Source organism: Thunnus albacares, chromosome 22 (genome assembly GCF_914725855.1).
Source record: "Thunnus albacares chromosome 22, fThuAlb1.1, whole genome shotgun sequence".
In the NCBI taxonomy this organism is placed as follows: domain Eukaryota; kingdom Metazoa; phylum Chordata; class Actinopteri; order Scombriformes; family Scombridae; genus Thunnus; species Thunnus albacares.
Genome location: NC_058127.1, coordinates 1583494 through 1608903, shown reverse-complemented (window position 1 = coordinate 1608903; position 25410 = coordinate 1583494). Strand labels below are relative to the sequence as shown.

General features: G+C 36.7%; 2 protein-coding genes across 3 annotated transcripts in view; one reads left to right on the top strand and one right to left on the bottom strand.

Annotated features, from left to right (window-relative positions):
- The window catches only part of LOC122974156, a 144319-nt gene that overhangs the window by 109246 nt on the left and 9663 nt on the right, over positions 1–25410 (top strand). Inside the window, exons 3-9 of one of the 2 annotated variants that reach the window (XM_044342090.1) lie at positions 18458–18493; positions 18982–19242; positions 19321–19560; positions 19804–19989; positions 20300–20389; positions 23798–23887; positions 25121–25210. In XM_044342090.1, coding sequence (XP_044198025.1) covers positions 18458–18493; positions 18982–19242; positions 19321–19560; positions 19804–19989; positions 20300–20389; positions 23798–23887; positions 25121–25210 — 993 coding nt within the window. The remainder of the gene's footprint in view (positions 1–18457; positions 18494–18981; positions 19243–19320; positions 19561–19803; positions 19990–20299; positions 20390–23797; positions 23888–25120; positions 25211–25410) is intronic. The other variant, XM_044342091.1, reaches the window with a different exon arrangement.
- On the bottom strand, positions 8458–12239 carry LOC122974245. The gene is made up of 3 exons (XM_044342248.1): positions 11857–12239; positions 10417–10770; positions 8458–10187 (listed from the first exon to the last, which is right to left on the bottom strand). The coding sequence occupies exons 1-3, from the start codon at positions 11918–11920 to the stop codon at positions 9955–9957; spliced, it is 651 nt and encodes a 216-aa protein (XP_044198183.1). The 5' UTR covers positions 11921–12239; the 3' UTR covers positions 8458–9954.

The following is a 25410-nucleotide window of genomic DNA, read 5'->3' as shown; positions in this document are numbered from 1 at the left end:
ATTATTAGATGTACATTATATTATTACATTTGTGGAAAAATATTTAATTATATTTCTAATATAATAATAATATATTAACTTGCTGTGTTTCACAGAAAAACATCTTCAATAAGATGTAGAATAAACTTTGGTCTTGTTTGTTGTTGTCTTCGTGTGGTTCTGTGGGTTTCACAAAGCTGTCAGATGGAAAATTTGACTTGTTCCGGTTTGGTTTTGGGTACCTGATCCACACACACCTCAGACTATCTGTGTGTTTGTAGCTCTGTAGCACCGATATCAAACGTACAAAAAATGCAACCGCAGTCCATAAACAGCAGGAACATCAATCATCAGCCGGAAACTCTGCACACACACAGCTGCAGCACAGAGTGTGTGAAGAGTTTAGATTCTTTACTCAGTGAAACATGAAGAAAATTCAGTCTGTAAAACGTCTCCTGGTTTAAACATCACACATCATGTAGTTCATCTCAAACACTTTGAAGAAAAAACAGAAAAAATGTTAAGTTGGTTTAATTGGTAATTATATTTGGGTTCATATGTTGTTGTTAATTTGCAAAAATCTTAAATTAGACTCGTGACAATTCTTTAACTGACAGAAAATACTCAGTTTTCAGTGTTGTTTTGTGTCAAACTACATATTCATATATTAGGTTGTTTCTTAAATCTCTGTAATGAGCACATTTCCTTTAAACTACCAAATTACATAAACTTTCAAAGAAATGTTATAAGAAGCAGTTACTTTTAGGAAAATTTTGAAAAAAAACTAATAATGTTATTTGTTGACATATTACAAGTAATCATTAGCAGATTATTGATTGATATTAGTAAATTCATGATCCATCTTCTCACCTGTACCTGAAACAACACCTGCCTGGTTTTGTTCTAAAAGCTCATCAATCACTCTTTAAAGTCTGCTGCCACCTACTGGTCATAATGGGTATTACATCACAGCTGCTGGTTTACAAATGACACCAGTTTAATGACATATGAACTAATTAATAATGAACTATTTTACATCAAATATTGAGTACATAATTGTGTGTTTATTCTTTAGATTGTATGCTTTTTGTTTATGGAGAAAAAACATTTACAATCACACTATATAACGGTCCAATGTCACATAAAACAGGAGAACATGATGATTTCAATTGATTATATTAAATGTGAAGAATACAACAATATTTTTGAACTGTGATTTTTGAATTATTTAATAAATATGGGTCAAACATGTGTGTCAGCTGCACAAAAGTGTTTTTAAAAAGTTGAAATATTTCCATTTTTGTATATTCTGGGTCACATGAGGAGAAATCATTAAATTTCAGGCCAAATGAAAAGTGCTCAGGATGTTTTTACTGCTCTCACATGTTCAGCTGGAAACACAGCTGGAAATTACATCTCCCTTCACATTACTGACCGCTTTATTTTCTTGAAACAGTTATTGAAAAGAAATCTATCTTTTGACAGTGTTAAATGTGTTCATTTAAATAAAATGTCAAATATCTCTTCAAATGATAGAAAAAATCAATACAAATCTGGTTTTAATGGGCTTAAATTAGGGTCATAAGTATTGTAGCTGTGTTTCATCATATCTGAATATGTGAAAACATTTTGATCAAATGTTTGAATATGTAAAAAAAAATATTTGAACAAATAGATTTAATTTTTGAATCTGTAAGGAGATCTGTAGTTGTGCATGACGTTTTTTGATGAAGAAGATTTGCACAAATAATTTCTAGTGTGTCAGCTATCTTACTTATTAATGTTCACTTTTCATTGATATTACTGCTGAATCAGTTATACAGTGGTGGTCAGCAGTACGGGCCACATATACACATATAGGCAGCTGCCTACAGGCCTTTTAAAGTCTGTTCTTTTATCAGCACTTAAAGAAATCAGGAAGTGAAGTCAGCAGATCAGAAAACAGACCTTTGGTTTGGTGTCATTTCTGGTGGTGATGCAGCTTTCTGAGTCAGTTTACAGGACAAGACTCAAATACAGAGAGAGAGAAGAACCAGGTGATAGAAAGATAACAGTTTACCAGCAAGAGCCAATAAAAGTAATTTATCAAACCACCTGTTCAACGAGAAACATGTAGAAAAGTGATGATTCTCCCATATACACTGTATATATACACATATACAGCTTTTGCTCAGCTTTTAATTGTCTCCTCAGAAACTCTCTTTTACAGAATGGCTGACACTTAACCACTTAACAATGTTATATATATATATATATATATATATATATATATATATATATATATATATATATATATATGTGTGTATGTATGTATGTATGTATATATATATATATATATATATATATATATATATATATATATATATGGTTCACAAAAGATGGATGTTCGGCATCAAGTTCCATCGTGCTGAATGTAGACGTTGGTCTGGAGGTTGGTCTGGTCCACTCTACAGTTGCTATTGTTGAATGACGCAGCCGTAGAAACAAAACAGCACCAAATTTACATAGTAGGTACAGACCAAGCGGCAACCTCCAGGGCTGAAAAATGAAGCCAATGCAGAAGTGCCAAAAACTGCAGTTCCTCAAATGGCCACTTGAGGCTCCAAAAGCGAGTCATTCCTCATAGACCCCCATGTTAAAATGCCCAACTTTACAGCAGAAATAAATTGATAAAATAAAGTAAATAAATTGATTGGCTGAGAGTTAGGCAGTGTCATGCACTGCCAAGATGGTGATGGCCAGAGCAGCTCACTTTGAACCAACGGGTGATGTCATGGTAATTACGTCCATATTTTCATACAGTCTATGGTACAGACTCAAGGCCGTGGATACGGGACACAGTCAGAAAAACGAATGAGTCGAGTGGAGACTCTTCACATGAGACAATCTTTGACTGGACTCAAGTAAAACTAGAAAGTGAAAGAATGGTTTTAAAGACTCCATGTTAACACATCTGCAGTTAGAGAAACAAAAGGAAACATCTCTGCTGTGTGTCTGAGATTCAAATAAACCATAAAAAGAGCATCAATAACTCAGAATACAGGAAGTCAAACTGGCTCTTAGTATGTGTTTCAGTTTTTCTCAATTGCTAAGACACATTTCTTGAAATTATGATCCATTTCCCAAAACTCTAAACATAAAAGCATAACTGCACACTCAAAAAAATTCAAACTTCCATGTCAAAATTAAACTTTCTATTCAAAACCATGTAATCTTACATCAAAATCAAACTTTGCCTTCAGACATAACACAAAAGCCATCAAATACACAAACACTACAAAATAGCAATTACACAGTGGTGAGATCAATTCAAAACACTACTGTAAAAACCTGTTACTGCAATGAATAATGGTGCTTGTGGTTTCCCCCAGAGCAACCTCTTTACATGATGAACACAATATAAAGACACATGTATGCATTTTCAAAATGTTTAGTAAATGTACAGTAAAAATATGCAACTGATGAATAATGTAAAATACAGTAAAATAATTTAAATGTGTTTACCATATAAACAATGAAAAAAACATGTTTGTATGTTTGTACATAAAGAAAGAAATCACATCTATTCTTCCTCAGAGGTTTGTGCTACAAAACAGGATTTGGGGTTAGCGAGGTAATTTCAGGTTTAACTCTGGGTTTTCAGTCCTACAATGGCGGTTCACTTCTTACCGGGGTTCATCACCATGGTAACTGATGCTGAATAGCTAACCTGCTCCGGAGCAGGTTAACTTCAGAGGATCAACACTCTGACCACTGACCAATCAGATCACTGGAAAAAAAGAGTCATCATTCCTACAGGATCCCGACATGGACAAAAGTCCTGAGTTTACAATAAAGTGACAAGTAAAAACGAGTGATATATATTTCTATAGGTCAGTGGAAACATTTTATTTTTCCATGTTTCTATTTCAACTCTGGTTTTAAAACAGAGCTTCTAACAAACTGAGAGATCGTTTACGACACTAAACACATAATGATGATTTTAGCTGCATTTTAATAGTATAAAGTTGATTTTCTCCCCGGAGTGAAGCTGACAGTGTGGATGATTTTACACTCTGATTCCATCACTGCAGCTCAGAATAACATGAAACAAATGAGTGATGATAACTGGAAATAAAAAACAAATATTGTCTTTTATCAGAAAAATAATCCACACTGTTAATTGGCTCCGTGATTATAAAGCAACATTTGGGTCAGATAGACTCATCAGTCATTAACTACTTTTACACTCTTTGCTTCAGTAGCAGAAACAGTCTGACATTACTTTAAGTTTGTTATGTGACATATTCAGATGGTTTCTTCATCGTCCAACTAAATAGTAAAAATACTCCCTCTATCCTTAAGTCTTATATAACAATGCTTTCATGTATTTTAAGCCGTAGCCTACTTTTAATATGTGGAAATTATTTCTAGTGTTTCTACATCTTCTCATTCTGTCGTATGATTACAGGCTTGTTTACTTTTCACTTTGTTGAATATAACTCCTTCCGACCAGGTTGAAGCAAGTACAGCTCCTATTTTCTTGAGTCATTTTTTTGTACAATTTTATTACTCTTTATTTATTACATACGGCCATGGACTTTGTCGTGTTGTTGGCTAGCTACATGGTTACTTTGTCTTGTTGTCTATCTTTGCTGCTGTGACACTATGAATTTCCTCCAATAAAGTTTTATCTTATCTTATCTTGTCTTATCTTATCTTATATAAAAGAGGGTCATGCAATAGGCCTTTATGCTTTAAATCAGAATACCGGTCTGGGCCTCTGTCAGCAACTACAGATAACAAAATAGCAGAGCAGGAGAGAAATGTTGCGGTTTGAAGCAGGTAATTTTAACAAAGTTGTACCTCTCCCACTCTCTCAGTCTGAAACAGAAAGTGGTTCAGTCCTTCGCCTTTATCTCAAACTGACTCAATTTATCTCCTTATATAAATATCATCAGTATCATGGCATCTATTTCAGACATTGTGGGAGTTCTATAGGAGTCTACTGAACTACCCTGCACATTGAAACCCTGGGAATGAGAACAGGCTGCCAACACTCATATTTATGATCAGATTCAGCTCCAACATGAGCAGATGGATTTGAGAAGTTTATACTCAGGTAAAGAAGGAAAAAAAGAAGTGAAATCCTGATATAATAGTTTGTTTACGTAGCCTCGTTTTACTATAAAATTCCCTCTTCGTGCTTTCTTGTTTATCTGTTGAGCTGTAGGGGAGGGATATTAACAAAAAGAGAGAATTTTTTTTACTAAAAGACTTTAAGTTTGGAAGATATCCATTTAATTTGACTAACTCAGATGGCTGAAGCCCAACATTAGCTTTGGAGCCAAGCACAGTACACTAACTGTCTTAGTCAATAATGTTAATATTCATATTCTACTTGACCTTTCAGCCGCCTTCAACACACAGCATCCCCCTCACCCACATGACCGAGTACCTCGGCCTCACTGGTTCCCTCCTCTCCTGGTTCTGCTCTCATCTTGCTGATTGGAAGCATTTTGTTAAAATCAGAGACTCTAAATCCAACCCTGCCCCTGTCAACCACAATGGATCCACAAAGACTTGAGGCAGAATAAATATGATTTCTTTCTTAATGTACAACTTTTTTCAGTTTGATTTTAACACAGAAGTTTGAATTTTGTGAAGATGAGTGAGCAATTAATGGTTTGTGTTTAGAGTTTAGAGTGTCCCATCGTCCATGAAAATGGTAGTTACCGGAACTTGTTTGGAAACGGCTTCGAAGAGTAAAAATAGCGATAAGATAATAACGCACCACTGCGCATGGAAACGCTGTTCTGTTCACAGCTCACTAGCTTTTTGTGCTACATACCACAACCTCTTGACTTTATACTGAGGTTCTTTGAAAAATTTATAATGTAGTAAAAAGTCAAAACGTCGTGATATGTAGCACAATAAGTTAATGAAGCTGTAAACAGTACAATGTTCCTGCACATGCTCAGTGGCGTCCTTCTTAGGCCATATTCTGCTGAAGGCTGCGGTGACCAATCACAGCCAGAAATCAGACTGATCAAAGCTGTAAACTCTGCCATGAGGGAGAACAAAGACATTACTAGGAGGAGCGGAGGAAATTTCTCTTCGTTTGATAAAAGTAAAGTTAGGCTTTTCTGTCGCCTTCCTGACTCATTTTAAAAAAAAGACAATAAGAGAGAGCAGCAGTGATCGAGTGAGCTAGAGAGTGAATGAATAGAGGGAGCACTGGTAGCGAGAAAGCCGGTGAATCAGATCAACAAAACTTTATTTTCTGATTGTTTCACAGCAGTTACGTCCTCAACCCTGCGGCTGAACGCAGCATCGTCTGATTTGGTCTGAATACAGCCTTACACAGAACTACTCTCCAGAGACTGAAAACATGATGCTGTTATTAGTCTTTGGAGATGTTTCTAAACAAACTAACGTGACCAAACTCTTCATGATGGAGGAACATGTCACCCAGTGCAGCGGTGTGACGCACTGACGTGTTTTTAATAGTTTCTGGACACAACGGAGGAATAAGATATATCAGACTCTGATACACATGCACTACTTGTTAGTAGATCAGTTCATTGTTGGTTTGGATCCAAACAAGGTTGTTGACAAGAATTAAAATGTAGAAAATCACCAGAATGATCCTTTCAAATCAAATCTATTCTTATTATCATTAAAGTTGTAAAGTTGTGATGCAACACACTGATGGGACTCTTGTCATGTACACAGTCAACACGAATCGGCTTATGGTCATCATGATACTGAAACAGTCAGCAGGTAAACGGAACAGGTGACACAGGTTGTTAACATGATAAATCAATAAAGTGATGACATTAAGTTTCTATGATCCACAGCGACCGATCAGTGAGAAACATACACAACACAGAATCCACACAGTTCTGCATCAACTAAATACTGTTACTGATACAGGAGGGATTGATCAATAACTAGAAAACAAATCAAAGATGGTTCCTCTGAGAAAAACACACACTGTGACAAATCCAAATCCAGACTCATTCTGCACAGTAAATACCACACATCACAGTGTTCAGTTTTTGTCTCATAATAAATTTGAACTAACCTCAAACTGTTATTTTTGAGCTTCTTATGCAAATTACAAATCATTACCTTTGCACTACCCATTATATGTGTACATTTAACTGTATATTCCTTGTAAATATAATATAGCTTTTCTTTTATTTATTTCTTCCTTTAATGATACTTTTCTATACTTTGTTCTACTTGATTGACAATTTAAAGTTTTTTAATATTTTTTAATACATTATCTGTGTGTGCATGTAACGTGGCAATTCATCGTTCAATCCTGTATTATATAAAGACAATAAAGCTGAACCTTGAACCTCATTCAGAACAGTTTGTTAATATAAGCTGATAACCATCTGTAAAGGCCATATCTGTTTAGAGTTAAATCTGTTTCTGCTAATCATTGCATTGTGGGACAGCAGTGTTCACCCACAGCGCCTGTCTGCTCTTAGTTAACTGAATTTTGTCTCTTCTCCAATGTGAACACATAGTCATGTTAGAAAGCTCCTAAATGACAGTCGAGTGGAGACTCTTCCGAGGAGACAATCTTTGACTGGACTCAACTAAAACTTGAAAGTAACACAAAGTTTTTTTGAAAGATAAAAAGTTGAATTTTGCTATCATTGATGTGTTTCTGCATCTTTAAGTGTGATCATTATAAAAGAGTCCATGTTAAAGCAGCTGAAACAGGAAACATCTCTGCTGAGTGTCTGAGCTGTAAATAACCCAAAAACCATCAGAATACAAACAACTCAGTGTGTGTTGGAGGTTGGACATCGTCTCCACTTCTGTTTTACTGTTAACGGGTGGAACATCATTATATGAACTCATCAAAGTGGAACATTAGTACTTTGAAATGATGACTCTCATGCTGCAGGGTTAAAATATAATTAGAGCAAATTCAAACCTCAAGCTCCACCCTGTAAATTTCCTGGTTATAGAAGTTACAGATTTACAGTGAAAGACCATAAACCATGTTCTCTTTCTATTTTACTTTCTATATGACGTTCAAAAGTCAACAAAAACCGCCTTGATATGACTTTATCACTAGATAGAAAGACTGCAATGTCATGGAGATAATGAATATCTCTGTTACCTGGTACAAAGCTCAATTGTAATTGCAGGTAATATAAGGTTTGTGCCAACAGGATCAACGGCTCAGAGTGTTTCTGGTAAACAACTTTTAGATTTACCTCTGCAGAAAAGAAACTTACCACCTGAATCCTATCACATAAATATACATGTAAGAATAAAAAAAAATATTAAATTCTTATAAAATATTATCTTACTTTTCATGGAGTGCTTTTCTAAACAGTGTGGGGAAACACTGCAAAAAAAATGTGTAAAAAACAAAAACTTCACATGCAGAATTAACTAAATGTTTTCTGTCTTAACAGATACTGATGTGTTTAAAGCAAAGAGAAGATAGACTGTTGTAAGATATCATTATTTAGTGTTTATTTAAAAAGATATAGATATATACAGTATTTATAGTGAATTTGAATGGTGAAACATTGAAATTACATCAATAAATGTGAAGAGAGGAACAGTGATTATGTTTTAAGAACAAAGAAGATTTGAATCATTCTCATGTGGATATAAAATGTATTTCACTATTTTCCACTAATATTATTGTATAATAGAAACATTCACCACACTTTCATTGTGAGATAATCCCACATTTTAGAAAAAAAAATCATAAACACATGATCTGCATTTCATTCCTGGCTATTTTTGAGACAACTCATAAAATAACATTTCTATTTACACTGTGTTTTCATCTGGCTTTATTGCCAAAGTGTGGTTTCTCACTACACATATATAGTGTAAACACATGGTTTCCTGTACATTTTAGAACTGATTTTAATATTTCAGTGATTACTTTTAAAGTTCACTTTGTTTCCTCTTTTGAATCTGTAGTAGTAGTGTATTAAATTTCTGTATAGTAAAGAGAACAAACAGGAGAACTGTCATTCTGGTATTTATTTAAGGATTTAATGGGTTCAAGCTTACAGAGACCATTGGTCTCCACAGACAAGAACAAAAGGTCCTCATAGTCATGTCAGTTTTATACACAGTGAGTATGTAAGGGTGCAGCTGTTGCACAACTGTGTCTAGAGAGCTTGCATACATTCATTGTCTTTTAGCTCAGTACTTCCTGTTTTATCAAGTTCAAATGATGTCTGTGGTTAGAGTGAAGGAGAACTTAATCTTTCTGTATTTTGCATCAGAAGGTCAATCCACTATGTATTTCAACAATACATTAATAAACAAACAGAATACATTTTTCAGACATCACATCTCTCCACCACATGCTCACTTGTTTTCAGTTATTCATGCCTCATTCTCACTGGTTACTAATACTGTATCAACCCCTCTTTTATTTAATATTTTTCTGGTAATTTCTCTTTTTTTCTCTGTCCTGTATGTTTGCACAACTAGGCTGAAGAACAGTTTTTATGGTAAATGGTAATATGGACTGTACTTGTATAGCGCCTTTCTAGGGTTCTGACAATTCAAAGTGCTTTTACACTGTGAGTCACATTCACCCATTCACACACACATTCATACGCCATCAGTGGCTCAGGAGGTAGAGCGAGTACGACCCAATATAACAGATGTATCATATTTTAAACAGGACTACGAATCTGACCAATCACTGGAGGGTTAGGTTCAGGGCTCACAGGTAAGAGCTTAATGTCTTATGAATTGCTCTTCGTCTGTCTCATCACCTGGTACCAGTTTGTCATGGGAGACCCTACCAGGAGCAGAAAGCTCCAGACAACACAGCTCCCAGGACCCTCTGAGCACACAAACCCTCCACCACGATAAGGTGGCAATTCAAGGAGGGAGCTAAACACAAAGAAGGAGTCAAACCCTTACCTACGACCCTGAACCTGAACCCTGAAATAACATGACTCTGTATTCAGTTTGCTGAGGGGGTTTTTACACCTGAATGTCAGAGGTGTTACGAGTGATGCTTTTACTTTGACTGTTTTCATTCTCTTGCAGATGCTGAAGGGTATCTGGATCATCATCAGACCAGTCTGAATTCTTCTCCAAACGTCCTTTACACTTCTTGAAGGTCACAAGACCAACAACAGCAGCAAGAACGACAAGGACAATCAGACCAGTAACTGGCAGAATTATTCCCAAATGTCCTCCCTCTGTGTTTCCAGCTGTTTGACATTCAGAGCAGAAACAGGTGTGAGGTATCAGTTGTCAGGAACAGTCAAGACTGTTAGTATTTAGACGGTTAGACATTTTTGTCCAAAGGGTTTTTATCTCCCACAGAGTTTTTTCATAATAATGATAAACATGTGTAACAGTCCAAATACTTCTGGTCTGGACTGTATATGATGACTGAACATTAGAACAGAATCCATTTTTTCATCTCTACAAACTCACCTTCAACATTCAGCTCAAAGATGTTGATGGGTTCCCCGTTAATAGCAGCTCTCTTCCACCGTTTTCTTTCAATCTCTTTATAGCGACACTCGTATGTTCCTTTGTCATTGCTGCTCACATTCTTCAGAATCAGAGACAGGTCACCGTCCTCCATCTTACCCTTCAGCTGCACCCGGTCCACAAAAGATGGATCTTGGTCTTGTGTCAGGGGGCGTTTGCCACGCTGAAAGTAGACGTAACTCTGGAGGTCGGTTCTGGTCCACTCTACAGCTCCTATGTTGATGTTGTTTGGAGCTTCACATGACAGAACGACAGTATCTCCAGGATGTACTGTTACCTGTTCTGGCTGTGGGCCTAAAGAACAACAAAAAACACAGAAGAGAAAAGTTAGCTTTAAAATTCCTCTCTTTCATTTTTCATCATTAATATTTCAAACAACTTAATGTTCAGGACTGGTAGAAAAATCTCATGTTTGGTTCAGATTAAAATGTGATCATTGAAAAAATGATCTGTTAAACCAGTTGAAACCAGTTGAAATCTGCACTGCATTTCTAAAGATGACAGGTTATTTTATAAAGACAGAGTCTGCTGTTATTACTAATCGCAGGTAAACTGAGCTCTTCTATTTGCAGATTCAGTGGGTCATTTCCATTTAGACCATAAATGGAAATGTTAGTAAATGACATTGTGAGCATGTTGCTACAAGGGTACAGATGTAATATTATACAGTAATTTTCTGCCACAAAATCTTGTCTATCCTGAACAGGGTTTCAGAGGTTTGTAATCTCTTCCAGCTCACAGAGAGGATGGATCACGGGATCACAGAGATATTTAAATTAAATTGTGTCCACCTGCAGTTAATATACAGCAGGATACATTATAAATTAGCATTATAAATGCTTTACAGTTTAAATCAATGTAATACAATGACCCTGAAAGTCTAGTATAATATACCACATCATCACTACAGCTCAGAAATGACAGAAACTGCAGGTTTCCTCTCTGTATGGACATTTTTACAGATATATGTTGTTGTTATGTGGATGATTTAATGACTCAGTCATATTTCCTGGAAACAACAGAACTGTGGTGATTTGCTGTTTAATGACTTATTTTAATTGTTCTTACCCTGTTACTTATTTCTGAGATGTTGCACACATTTAATATTTGGAACAAGTAAAGAAATATTGATTATGTACAAAATAAATGCTGCTAAATACATATAGAGTACAGAAGTTGTTGTTGTATCAGTCTCATATGTACGTCTCTTTGGATAAAAGCGTCTGCCAAATGAAAAATGTAAATGTAAATGTAAGAAGTGAAGGAAACTGACTCAGTTATTGATCACTTCTTATTCAGCACACACACACACACACACACACACACACACACACACCTGTACACACTTCACACACACATCCATTCACATGAATAGCTTACCTGCAGAGGCAGAAAACAGCTGACAAAAGGACAGTAACAGCACAGCCTTCAGTAATGCAGCCATGGACGAAGAATCTGCTATTTCCCCTTGTCTGAATCTTCAATCTTCTGTCCTCAGATCAAGTCCAGTTCAGTTGTACAGTCCAACTTCAAGTGCCTCAGTAGATTTCATAATCTGATTGAAACAGTTCCTGACCAGCTCAAAGTCACAGAGGAGAGAAAGAAAAATCAGCTAAAAATTACCAGAAAAACACAGTTTGTTAGAAAAATCCCAGATTTGAATTTCCCATCAATTTAGATTTGAATTGCCATACCAATTCAAATCTAAATTGATGTTCTCTCCTCTGATGGTGTGAGGGTGAGTGGAAAGTTACCAGAAAAAAGTCTCTTCAGTTTTATTATAGAGTGCAGCAGGGGTGGTGCTCAGTTATCATGCTGCACTCTGCACTGGGGTTCTTGTAAATGATTAGATTTCCTTTTACTGTTTGTCTCACGGATCACAACCAAAGTGACACTGTGTTTAATAACAGAATTTATTTCCATCGTGATCCTGGTAAACACAAATAATGAAAACAATAAAGACCGAAACATTTTTGCAGCCCAATCTGAGACATTTGGCTCCTTGTTTCTTCCATGCAATGATGATATAAAACAAAATATACACTGAGTTTGATCTGAGGTGAATTACAGCCTCAGCCATTTAGAAAAACCAACATGATCATTGGCTTATAGAGGAAACAGACAAACCAATGATTGATCAGTGATCGATTTCTATTTATCAACAGTTATTATACTGATTCAATAGTCAGAACAGTGTGTTTCTCTGGGACAAATACACACATCTGAATTCACAAGGAGGGGTCCAAGCACCTCTCTCCTCTCCAAAACCCCCAACCCCGCCTGGAGCTCAGTACCTGTGTACCCTGAAGGTCTTTGGATTGTATTTGAGGCAGTTTCACTTATGACACACTAAATGTCAGTAAAAAAGTGTTTACCAGTCAGTAGGATGACAGAATGATCTTTTACACCTCCTAACTACTTAAACACAATAAACATTCTGCATCCAGTACAGAAACCTAGTACTGTACCTGTACTGGTATTATTGGTACAGTACCAGTAGTAAAATATCAAACTAATACAAGAACACAGTCAGCACTTCTAGGTGTTTATAGGTTATGTCTGGTGATTTTCTATATTTTTCTTCCTGTCATCAAATCTCATATTTGGATCCAAACCAACAATGAACTGATCTACTAACAAGTATTGTGTGTGTATCAAAGCCTGATATATCTTATTCCTCTGAAATACTGAAATGCAGTGTTTTGTCGTCATCAAATATAACACTTCTCATTCAAGCCAAAAAGTTTGATTTTGGTCTCATCCATCCACAGAACATTTTCCCAATAGCCTTCTGACGTGTTCATGTGGTCTTAAGCAAACAGTAGATGGCAGTAATGTTCTTTTTGGAGCATAGTGGCTTTCTCTTTGCAACTCTGCCATGCACAACATTGATGTTCAATGTTCTCCTGATGGTGGACTCATGAACATTGACATTAGCTACTGCAAGAGAGGCCTTTAGCTTCCTAGATGTTACCCTGGGGTCTCTTGTGACCTCCTGGACTGTTGCTAGCCTGCTGTTGGTGTGAGAGTTGTTGGTCGGCCACTCCTGGGGAGGGTAACAATGGTGTTGAACTTTAATATATTTAATTTGGACTGCACTTTTTGGGTGGACCGGCCACAGATCAGCCATATAACAGCAGCTGCCCATGAGTGACTGAATGAGTGATTGAGTTACACCATTGGTCGGCCAGCCCAGTGAGTTTCCTCATTGGCCATTGCTCTTTCAAATTGAATTGGTGCAAAATGATCTAAGCAGAGGACAGCAGCAATGCAGAGTGACTGTGTTTCTGCTTTGAGTGCTGATGCTCTCAGCTGTGATGTTAAATGCAGTGAAGTAAACTCCTGTTTAAACAGACGTGTACCAGCGTCTCCTCCTCTACCGTTCAGTGTGGTTGACTCTCAGGCTGACAGTTGGGCTGGATTTTATAACTGACCTAATACCAGGACACAATCTTTTTATTTCTTTCATGTTTTCACATCACAAACAATGAACAAAAGCTTTAAAATATGAGTCTTGCAGGTAAAACATGAGACTCATGTAGCTGTTATATCAGGTTAGTGTGAGGCAGCTGCTCTGAAGTTGCGCTTGATTTGACTGTAACTGCTTTAACTGGGTGGAGATAAGCCTCCTGAATTTGCACTCAAAATGCTGTCAAATCACATCAAATCACAAATGAACATTTAATATCCAGGAATTCACATTATAGACACGACCACTGACTGTCACTGTAGCACACTGGTCACAGTTTCACACATTGACCATACATGGACCAGACATATACTAGGTTTTGACCTTGTCTTGTTTTAAAAGAGTCTAGGGTCTGTCATTTGTACATAATCTGCCTGACAGTCGACTGGTGGAGTCCAAACTCTTTAGAAATGGTTTTGTAACCCTTTCCAACTTGGTGAGCATCAACAACTCTTCTTCTAAGGTCCTCAGAAATCTCCTTTGTTCAAGCCATGACACACTTCCACAAACCTATGTTGTGAAACTCAGACTTTGATAGTGAAGACTCAGATCTCTCTTCTTTAAATAAGGCAGGGCCTCCCAGACTCACACTTGATTGTCATCCCATTGATTAAAACACCTGACTCTAATTTCCCCTTCAAATGAATTGATAATCCTAGAGGTTCACATACTTTTGCCGCAAAAAACTATGTAACATTAGATCATTTTCCTCAATAAATAAATGTGCAAGTGTGAGGTTTTTTTCTTATTTGTTTAACTGATGTCTCTTTATCTAGTTTTGGGAACTGCATGAAAACCTGATCATGTTTTAGGTCATATTTATGCAGAAATAGAGCAAATTCTAAAGGATTCACAAAACAGAGCAAAGCACTACTTTACATATTTTATATATATATATATATATATATATATATATATATATATATATATATATATATATATATATATATATATATATATATATATATATGAAAGGAGGTATATATATATATATATATATATATATAACTCCTTTCATTATTCAAAGCTAAACAAAGAACTCAAGAATACAAAACCTATGAAGGAGGGGTAGTTTTATAGTAAATGTAGCGGACCATGTTTCTGTGGTTAAAAACACAGATGCTGACAGACACGTAGATTGCTCGTTGTTTCCTTTCAGCTGGACCACATGTATGAGAATCTGCATCACTGTGATGTGAGCTGCAGATCTGGGCCTCCAACTGTCAACTTCGATCAGACAGAAACGTTCATTTAAGTTGTTGTGGTCAGCAAAGGTGTCATTTACCAGCTTGTCCTGATAAAGTGTTTATTTACAGTTCAGCTTGTTGACCAGGTGAACACACAAAACACTGAGTGGTCAACAAGCTGAACTATAAATACATTATAATAAAATCTTTTAAGTTATTGCTTAAGCTACATTTGTTCTAATGCATGTATCAAATTAATTTCTATCAAAAATATTAAATGACCACCAGCACACTTATTAGAGGGCCTGAATTTAGAGATCAAGACCATAGTGACTGGCTGAAACAGGGTTCAAATTACACAGTGGCTTTCAGCCCTATTTTCCAGTGCACTATAAAAGATGTCACATGCACGTGCATATATGGACATGCACGGTCAATTGCAGAGTTACTGCAAAAAACAATGTATCAGGCAGTGACAGTCACTATTCAAACCCTGTTGTAAAATATGATTGACTTAATATTTCTAAAGAGAAATTGAGGCTTTTCGAATGGGAGTCAGTTGGAGGGGTCATCTAGCAGGAGTCAGTGGCACTTGAAGGGACTTTAGCCCTAGATGTGGTGGGTGACTTCCTGGATCATATTAAACAACATGCCCCCACTACTGAAGACCCTGAACCATAGTATCACACTGCCGTTTTGGTCTGAACCAAGCAGGAAGCTCCGGAGCGCTACCAGAAGCGACAACATTGATTACGTTTTGTAACCATGGCCTAACCCCAGATTCACAGACTATAGACGTAGCCATTGCTATTTCAGTGTTTTCAGTTCATGAAAGTTAATTGTAACATTTTGGTCACATAAAAAATCTGGTTCAGTAATTGTTTGTGATAAAGGCACGTTGAGGAACTGGCTGTTCAGTTTTTCCAATAAGTACATGTTGTTTTACTAGCTTTAGGCCTATTTTCTGCCAGTGAAAATTAGCATTAGCATTAGCAATATCACAGTTAACCATAGACTGTAAATACTCCATGCTAACTAAGCTAGCAGCTAGCGCTAGGGCCAGCTCCAATCTCTCATCCAAGTACAGTCATTTCTGGCTCCAAAAGTCAAACATGGCAACCATTAAATCCAAGATGGCGACAGTCAAATCACTAAACTCAAATCTTCAAAACGGCAGTCCCCAAACCATGTCATGGTGAATATCCATATTTTTTTATAGTCTATGGTCTGAACGCAGCCTTAGTCCTTTCTTCTTTCCATCAGATGACAAAGAGAAGAATGCTTTATTTTTTATATTCTAGTCTTTAGACATCTTTTATGTTTTTATTAAAAAAAAACATATTTGGTTAATCTCTTCAATTATTTTGTTTTGTTCTCATTTGAAAGCAAGACACTTTAAAATATAATTTAGAGATTTTTTTTTACTAATTTGAATCTCTGTTTTATGTGTAAGATCATTTCTAACTTTTATCACTGTTCAAATAAGCTGCTGTTTCTCAGTACCAAAAGAGGAGGAAGAGGGCGGGTTTTAACGGCAGGCACAAACAGAAAGAGTTGAACACAAATCATTGAGCAGGAAAATGAGGGAAACATCTCTGCAGTCTCTGCTCTGTAAGTAGAATCTGTGTGTTTTTGTGTTTCATGACCTTTTTTTAACATATCTATTATGTTGTTGAGACACTCAAAGTGCTTTCAGAGAGAACTGGACAGCAAAGAATTGGGAATTTGGGTTAAATGTTGAAAATGAATCTTGAACAGAAGCCTGTCATCAAGCCAAAGTATTTGTGTGACTCAGCAGGATTAAATTAAATTAATTTCTGCAATTTTCTATCTTCTATCAGAGTGACATTGTGTTTTTCTGAGAATGATGTAAATTTGCTCCTGTTATTTGAATTGAGAATAAATGCCATATGTATGTGTAGACAAACACAATCCTGCACTGGACTTGAGCTCATGACCTCAGACACGCTAGCAGAGAGGCAAAAACTCATGGGTGTTAGAGTTTGTCACTATTCCGTCTCTTAAGGTGTCAGGGAGTGAGGTTTAGTCGTTGCACAGTACTTCACAACTGGTTACCATTACACATAGCTGTAAGACTTGTGTAGTTATTTTAAATTATACACCGTCTTAGAAGGTATCACATTGTTTCTCTCCTCTTTAGTCTTCAGCAGTCTGTAAAAACTTCCTCCAGAGGAATTTATGAATTGATCAACAGACCAGCTTCTCATAGTTTTTGGCAGGTGCAATCCTGCTCATGTGGTGGCAAAAAAAGAATTTAGCTGCAATGAGAAAAGGCTCAACAATAACTAAAGGGATGCTAATCCAGATGTCATGGACATTTTTGCAGCATTGCTTAAAAAACACAGAGATAAAGCATTAAACATTGTTACTTGTTGAAGCAATTGTAAACACTATACAATAGATTACACAGTCAGTAGCAATTACACAAATGTCATGTATGTTTGTGGAGAGAAACTCTCTTTGGCACATGACAATGTGGCCCCTTTTCTCTAGGATTGACACATTGAAGCCAAATACAAAAACACAATTATCTTGTATTTTGAGAGAGAAAGCATGTTGTTCAGCCCTTTCTCTAAAGATTGCAAACACAGCTTCACACCCTTCCACAGAAGCAAGGCTAAAAAACAGTCAGGTCCCTAAAAGGACATTTCCAAAAACTGTTACACCTTCTCACAAACAAGTATGTCATAGATGATCTCATAGAGACCTGATGGTCAGTCAATAACTTCAAATTTAGCTGGTCTTGGTATCTCATGATCCACACAGTTAGTACCCCAGAGGTCAGCAAACAACACTCACATAGAAGCAAGGGTCAAGAGTTCAACTAACCTAGGAGCAGGATTTCTTCACAAACATTTATGCCAGAATGACAAAGTGACATTACTCTCACATTCAGTTGAGAACCAACAACACTGTCCTCTAAAGGTTTGTCAGAGCAACACATGACAGAGACATAGAAATCTGCATGACTATGATTTGACTTATTACTGGATCAGATAAAAGTACAACATAAACTAAATGTTAAACAGAGTAGCCTGCATACAGTCCGCTTAAAGACAAACACAGCAGGTATGATATGTAGACTAAAAGACGAAGATTTATAAAATGATAACCCGTAATTTGCTCTCACACTTCATAGTTCAAAAGGCAAAAGTTCCTGATACAGTGGACTGAATAAGAAAACCTGCTCTGGTTATGATTGCATTACCTCACCTCCATTTCACTTTAACTGAAGGCCAATAAGTGATCAAAGCTTTCGTCTGCAATGAGACATATTTTCTGTGTTTGTGTTATCTCTCTTTAGTTCTGAGCTCACTGTTGTGCTGCACAACAAACCAAGGTTAGTAAACTTCCTCTATCACAGTCTGAAAGCCGCTGATTCTGTCTGAGAGACCCTGAGAGGAAAGTTAGAGCTGAGGACAGAGCAGGAAGTCTGACAGTTAGAAAAAGCTCAATTTTTGCTTGTGTTTGTGGTAACTCTTTATTCAAATGCTTTTATCGTCTTTTTTGTAACCGTGAAGTACTTTGTAACTCTATTTTTGTGCTCTATAAACAAAGCTTGATTTACTTACTTCCAACTTTGTTTGTCTTCACACGTGGAGTTCTGTTAAAATTGTCTTTGAGAGTTGGGTACATTCCATGTTGCTTAAGAACTCTGTAACAGAGCATCTTTACAGTTTGAGATGTGCTATTGTATGTGCTACACAGCATAAAACTGACTGCACCAAAGTGTCTACTCTTTTTACAACAGTTTTCTGTGGTGTGACTTTGTGAGCAGTTTTGACAAAAATGTAAAGAATCACCGGTTTGTCGTTTCAACCCTCACAGCCTCTCTGACTGTGAGTCTCAGCAGCTCTCAGCTGTTTACAGGGCAGTTTATGTCTCTGAGCTGTGAGGAGGACGACAGCTCTGCTGGATGGATGCTGAGGAGGAACACAACCAGAGAAACCAGAGCTGAGTGTGATGACTGGGGAGAAGCAGCTGGTTCCTCCTGTAGGATCACTGTAACAACCCACTGGGACAGTGGAGTTTACTGGTGTGAGTCCAGAGAGGGAGCAACCAGTAACAGCGTCAACATCACTGTCACTGGTAAGATCAGACTGTGGAGTTAGTATTGATGAAGCTGAGTGTAAATGATGAAATGCTGTAGTTTGTCTCTGTGTTGAGGTGGATCAGTGATCCTGCAGAGTCCTGTCCTCCCTGTGATGGAGGGAGATGATGTCACTCTGCACTGTAAAACAACGACATCTAACCTTCCAGCTGATTTCCATAAAGATGGCTCCCTCATCAGGACTGAGCCTGCAGGTCACATGACCATCCACCATGTTTCCAAGTCTGATGAAGGCCTCTACAAGTGTCACAGCAGCAGTCATGGAGAGTCTCCACCCAGCTGGATCACTGTCACAGGTGAGGAGGTTAAAGTCATTATACAAATTATGTGTTTATGTGCAGGTGAAAACAACAACAACAGTGTATTACGTTTTCACATATTATTTGAATCAATCAGCTTACAACCCTGGAAATAACTAAATAACATAGATGAAGTTTAACATCTAATGAACTGCACCAATCTCAGTAATCGTATAACTTTCTGAACATTAAAAGGAGTGAATGTTTCCATTTTTTAAAATTATTTTTGTTTCCTTTTAGGGAAACCCACCACCACGTCTCAACCTACACCGCCCTATACTTCACCTCCCTCCTCCACCTCTCCTCCTTCATCATCAACCTCTCCTCATCTCCCTGTGTTGTGGTCTGTTCTATCTGTCTGTGTTCTGGTTTTACTGGTTCTACTGGTTCTACTGGTGAGACGATGTGTTCGGAGGAAACCTAAAGGTCAGACACGACTTCTGGATTTCATAATGAATATTTGACTTTTAGGATTAGTTTTTGAGAACAAATTATTCCAAAAATATTTGACACCCGTTTACTAAATTTCATTATGATGACATTTTACTATTTAAATTCCTGTTTATGTTCATGTTAATATTTCAAAATTTATTTTGCCATACAAATTATTAACAAATTTAAACTACATTTCAAACATTTTTAAAAAATTAAATGTCCTTCAAGATTCTTATAGTCTTATATAATTATATTGTTGGTTTTTGTTTGTTTGTTTGTTTGTTTGTTTGCTTCATTCCAGCTGCTGAATTACAAGTTGAAGAAGATGACATTACATACAGTGACATCAAAATATTGCGTCACCAACAACAGCCAATCAGACGGAATAGAGGTAATGTGTTGCACTTGTATCAGAACATCAAATACAGACGCCTCAGCATCTGATACTGACACACAAGGCGCCCTTTAGCGTCTGTATGAGATGCACCAGGCTTTCATGTAACTCAAATGTAAACCCATCCACATCATTATCAGATGCCATGACACGGATCATGTCTATATAAGGTGACATCTCTTTGTTAGGAGGAGGTGGGCTGGATGGCTAGATAGATAGTCGGCATCTTTTTCCAAACTTTATTTCGAACACATTCAAATATGACATTTTTACACTCAACTTTAATAGTGATTAGTTTTACACAATATATAATATTCCATTCGAGACCAAAAAGTAACTGAATGTGTAAAATGGTAAAATGAATGTGTTATAGATTCTGGTTCATCTTTGCAAAATTTACATTTTATTTCAATATCTAAAAACTTGGAGAAATATAGATTTGTTGGATATGTATTGTGTAAAATTTTGTTATGCATTTCTTTAATCTTGTTGGTAATACAGAATTCATATGGCCAAAAATAGACAGGTGACGTTGAAGCCACATATTCATAACATTTTTTGTCCTTTTAAGTCTAGGAAGAAAGTTAAATTGTTGCCTGGTTAACATATCTTTAGTTACATCGATACCTAAATATTTGACTGTTTTTTTCAGCAGAATGTTGCATATATTCCCCTCATCTGTATCAATTAGGCTTAAAATTTAACATTTAAACATCTAGGAAATACAGATGTAAAAAAACTTATAATCCACTTTTAGGAGTGTGATCAGTCTCCAGAGAATCTTTGTTTGGTTTCGGTATCAAACTGATTAAATCTTGTTTCATTGTTGTTATCATCCCCTTCCTATAAGTGGGACTTTAATAACATCCCAAAAGCATAAGTAAAATTCAGTGGATAAACCAATTCCAGGAGATTTTCCAGTTCTCATATGTTTCAAGGCTCCCACAAATTTACAGTGTAAAATAGGTTGTTCACAGTTCTGGTCCAAATTTAGATTCTTTGTCAAAATTATCCAACATGTTCTGATATTTCTTTTGGATTCGTACTAATGTAGTTGTTTATTTTCAGTGCTGAAATATTATTTCTTTTACAATTGCGTTTTTCACCATTTTCACCAACTGTCTTGCTCTGGATCGTATCAAGGCCCTTTTAGCAGCATCAAAATATAATTTATTATTTTATTCTGGAGTTGTGTTAATTTCAGTTTCTCATTTTCTGGGAGAAATTCTTTATTTAATAAAATCATTAAATTTTCCATAATTTCCTTTTCCTTTGCATTGCTAGCCCTTTTAATGTCCTTGGTACCGTTACCTATCAGTTACCTATCAGTTCATACCTGATCTTTTCCAGTTTTAGATAAACATTATACCCTGAAGCCACTAATAAATGGATGGGGCTCAACTAGATTTGCACCGGAGTACAAGATGGGGTTGTGCTAATAAAAAATGGGAAAACTAAACTGTCTAATCATTAAGAGGTAAATAGACAACAGCTCTGAAGGTCCTGAAATATTTTAGACATAATTTCAAAGTAGTCCTACCAAAAAAATAATATGACTTTGAGCATGAATAGAACACATGACTTACTGTCACTGTACTGTAAGTTGCATGGAGAAGTATGACATCTGTCACACCTGTCCTCTACTTCTGGAAATATTTCACACAACTGGGCTTTAGACAAATGAACCGTGTGCAGGACTTTGAACTGTCTGAGTGATAGCTTTGTGATAGCCCCTTCCCACCCGTGTTCTGTGAATTCTCAACACATCTTAATATCAAAACAACAGAATAGGTCTGTTTCCAGTGACTAGCAAAATGGCATATATGAGTGTTTCCAGCATCCTCTAGAGGACGGACGAGGAAAGAACGACTCATATGACTATTTTATAATTTAATGATGGCTGGGTTGGGGAAAGATCATGGTTTGGACACCTGAGCCATGGCGAATCACAGTGCAAAACTCTAGTGAAATACACTGCTTCTTGCAGGGAAAAAACAGTCCTGATCAACCGTGACTCATGGTGACTTTCCCGTGCCTCTCTCTTCCCCTGCTGGTTAGAAGTGGGAGGCAAACAGTGGTCTCCTGCAGCAAAGGCCACTTTGCCACCTTCTGCGAAGTATCTAGCCATCCCCCCTACCCACCTCCTCCTGATAAGGAAGTCACCTAATTACTATGTCCACTACATGGTAAATATAACTATATGTTGTTTTTGCCGGCTGGAATTTTTAACTATACTGTTGTTTTTCTTGTGAGGATGGGCTGGAATTCCATGCTCAGCTCCTGCTCCCGCACTTGAGCTGACCATAGATCATGGAGATAAGTGATCTCTGTTTAGGGTTCAGCTTAAGAGGATCTTCCCAAGGTTGTTCAGGGAGCATAAAGGTGTAGTTTGGAAGGAGGGAAATTGCACAATGTCTGATCCTAGCCCTAATCTGAAACCATCTTTGTCTTGAAAACACTTGAACACCTGCAGAAACCATCTGCCCACCATCTGTACATGGTGGGGAGCACATTTTTATCTTTTCACATTTTTACATTTCCATACATTGAACCTTGTACATTAACATAAACCTTTTAATATTACATTACACTTATATGAACATTTAATAAGTTTTCATGATACATTTAAACAAAACAAATGTCATTTTCTTTAATCTGTGGAGTTTCAGACTGTAGTTTGGTCTGTATTGGTTGATGACAACGTGTGATTTGCTTCATGTGTTAGACGGTGTGTTTTGTACCTTGTGGTGAATCAGTTAACAGAAGCTAACAGCTTTGTGGTCGTCCAGTTTCCTGTTTCTGATAAAGACAGTTGGTCCTGCACATGTTTCACTGCAGAAGGAAGTCTGCAAAACAAAATCTAAATAGTTTATACATGTGCATATTAGCACACATCCATATACTCAGCTCACATACATATATTTCATGCATATTCGTATTTACACTAATAAACATTTTTAAAGTTAACAATCTTATAAGTTGTGACATGCTGATAAATTGACATGTTCATCTTGTGGTGCTTCTTTTAATAAAAAGCTAGCAGCTCTGTGGTCATTTAGTTTTCCAATTTTAATAAATTACCAAAATAAATAAACCTGCCACTTGTGTTGGTCTCTTTCACAGCAGCAGTGGTGTTAAGGAAAAAAAAACTTTCAAACTGTAAATTGTACTTTTAAAACATCTGTCCTCAGCAATGAACTGATGTTTGCTGCTATAAGTTAACAATTTTTCATTATGTCCTTTTATAAAACTAAACAAAAGAAGTAACATAATTGATTGTAGCGTTATAAATAAGTCTGAATACTATTTGTATAATGATAAGTACTGCAGTAGATATTCTAACAGTACTTCAGTATCAGTTGTAGTACTTGCAGTAATGTATTTTGTATGTATTTTATCTTCCAGAGAGAGATCCAGCTGCAGTTTACTCAGCAGTGAAAACAACAGAAGATGTCAATTATGGACAAATAGTCATCAAATCAAACAAGAGGAGAGGTACAGCTGCTCCTCTGTCTTTATTTCTGAACTTTGGACAGAGTCAGGCTAACTGTTTCCCCCTGCTTACAGTCTTCATGCTAAGCTAAGCTAACTACATCCTGACTATATTTAACCGTACTTGACACACATTCATGACATTAATATCAATCATCTCATCTCATTCACCAAAAGTATGAAAATAAATGTATTTCCTGAAATGTTGAAATGTTCCTTTAAAGTGATAAGGGTAATGGGCAGCTGCTCCTCTTTGTGGACCAACATCACCAAAATCTTTTAGAGAAAATAGTTTGTTAAAGTTGTCACAGACAAAAGATGGCCAACATTTTTAGCATCTTCACAGTTCCTGGCCGTGTTTTGGTCACATTTTCCAACATAGTTGGCATTTTTCAAGAGTGGGAAGCCAGTGAGGGTTCAAACAAGCTAATTTTATTCCTATGGTGCCTATGGTGATTGTTGGAAGACACAATTGAACTGGAAAGACTGCCACTAGAAATCAAATGTATGGCATCTTTTTACCCTTAACTCAGTCTGTCATGTTATGCCTTTTATGTTGAGCTTTTAAGTTATTGACAGTTCAGTTTAGGTAGAAGGTTAGAAGTGACAGCATCTTAGTTTCTGACCTCCACACATCAAATGATTTTTCATCAGCCTCTTCTATAGTATTACCCATTTTAGCTGATGAAAACAAACAGTTTGGTCACATTAGATTGTTTAGAAATGGAGCAAGTTTGAGGTAGAATATAAACAAGGAGATGGACTCAGCAGAACAAAGGTCCTCGGTTGTGTGTCTTCTGCTGTTTTTTTTTAGCACTGCATATAAAACCACAGCAACAACTTCTTCATGTTGATTCCAGTCAAGTGTATTCTGAAGCTGGTGAGGTTTCTCACTAGTGCAGACTGATTTGGGTGGTGGCAATGTGTTTGTCTGTTTTGAACCTTGTGGTCAAAGTGCAAACGTGATTTAATAGCAGCGAGCAGCTCTGTGGTTGTCCGGTTTCCTGTTTCAGATAAAAACTTTCCAGTTACACTTGGTCATTTGTCTTTCAAAGAAGTGCTGTTAAGAAGAAACAAAATTGTAAACCGTCCGCCTTTTAGTGGCTATTAAACCTTGATATAATGCTACATGATTTATTTTACATGTGCTACAGTAGTAGAGTAGTGGTGCTAACACTCACAGTAAACACAGTATACTAACAGTGCTGATTAATATGTATGTATTTTATCTTCCAGAGAGAGATCCAGCTGCTGTTTACTCAGCAGTGAAAAGAACAGAAGACGTCAGTTATGGACAAATAGTCGTCAAATCAAACAAGAGGAAAGGTACAGCTGCTCTTCTGTCTTTATTTCTGAACTTTGAACTGAGTCAGGCTAACTGTTCCCCCTGCTTACAGTCTTTATGCTAAGCTAAGCTAACCACATCCTGATTACATACTTAGTACGTCCGAACCAGTTATGGTTTTACAGAGACACTTGTTTACCGCAAAGCCTCAAGTTACAGCTCCATTACCAGATGCTGTTGA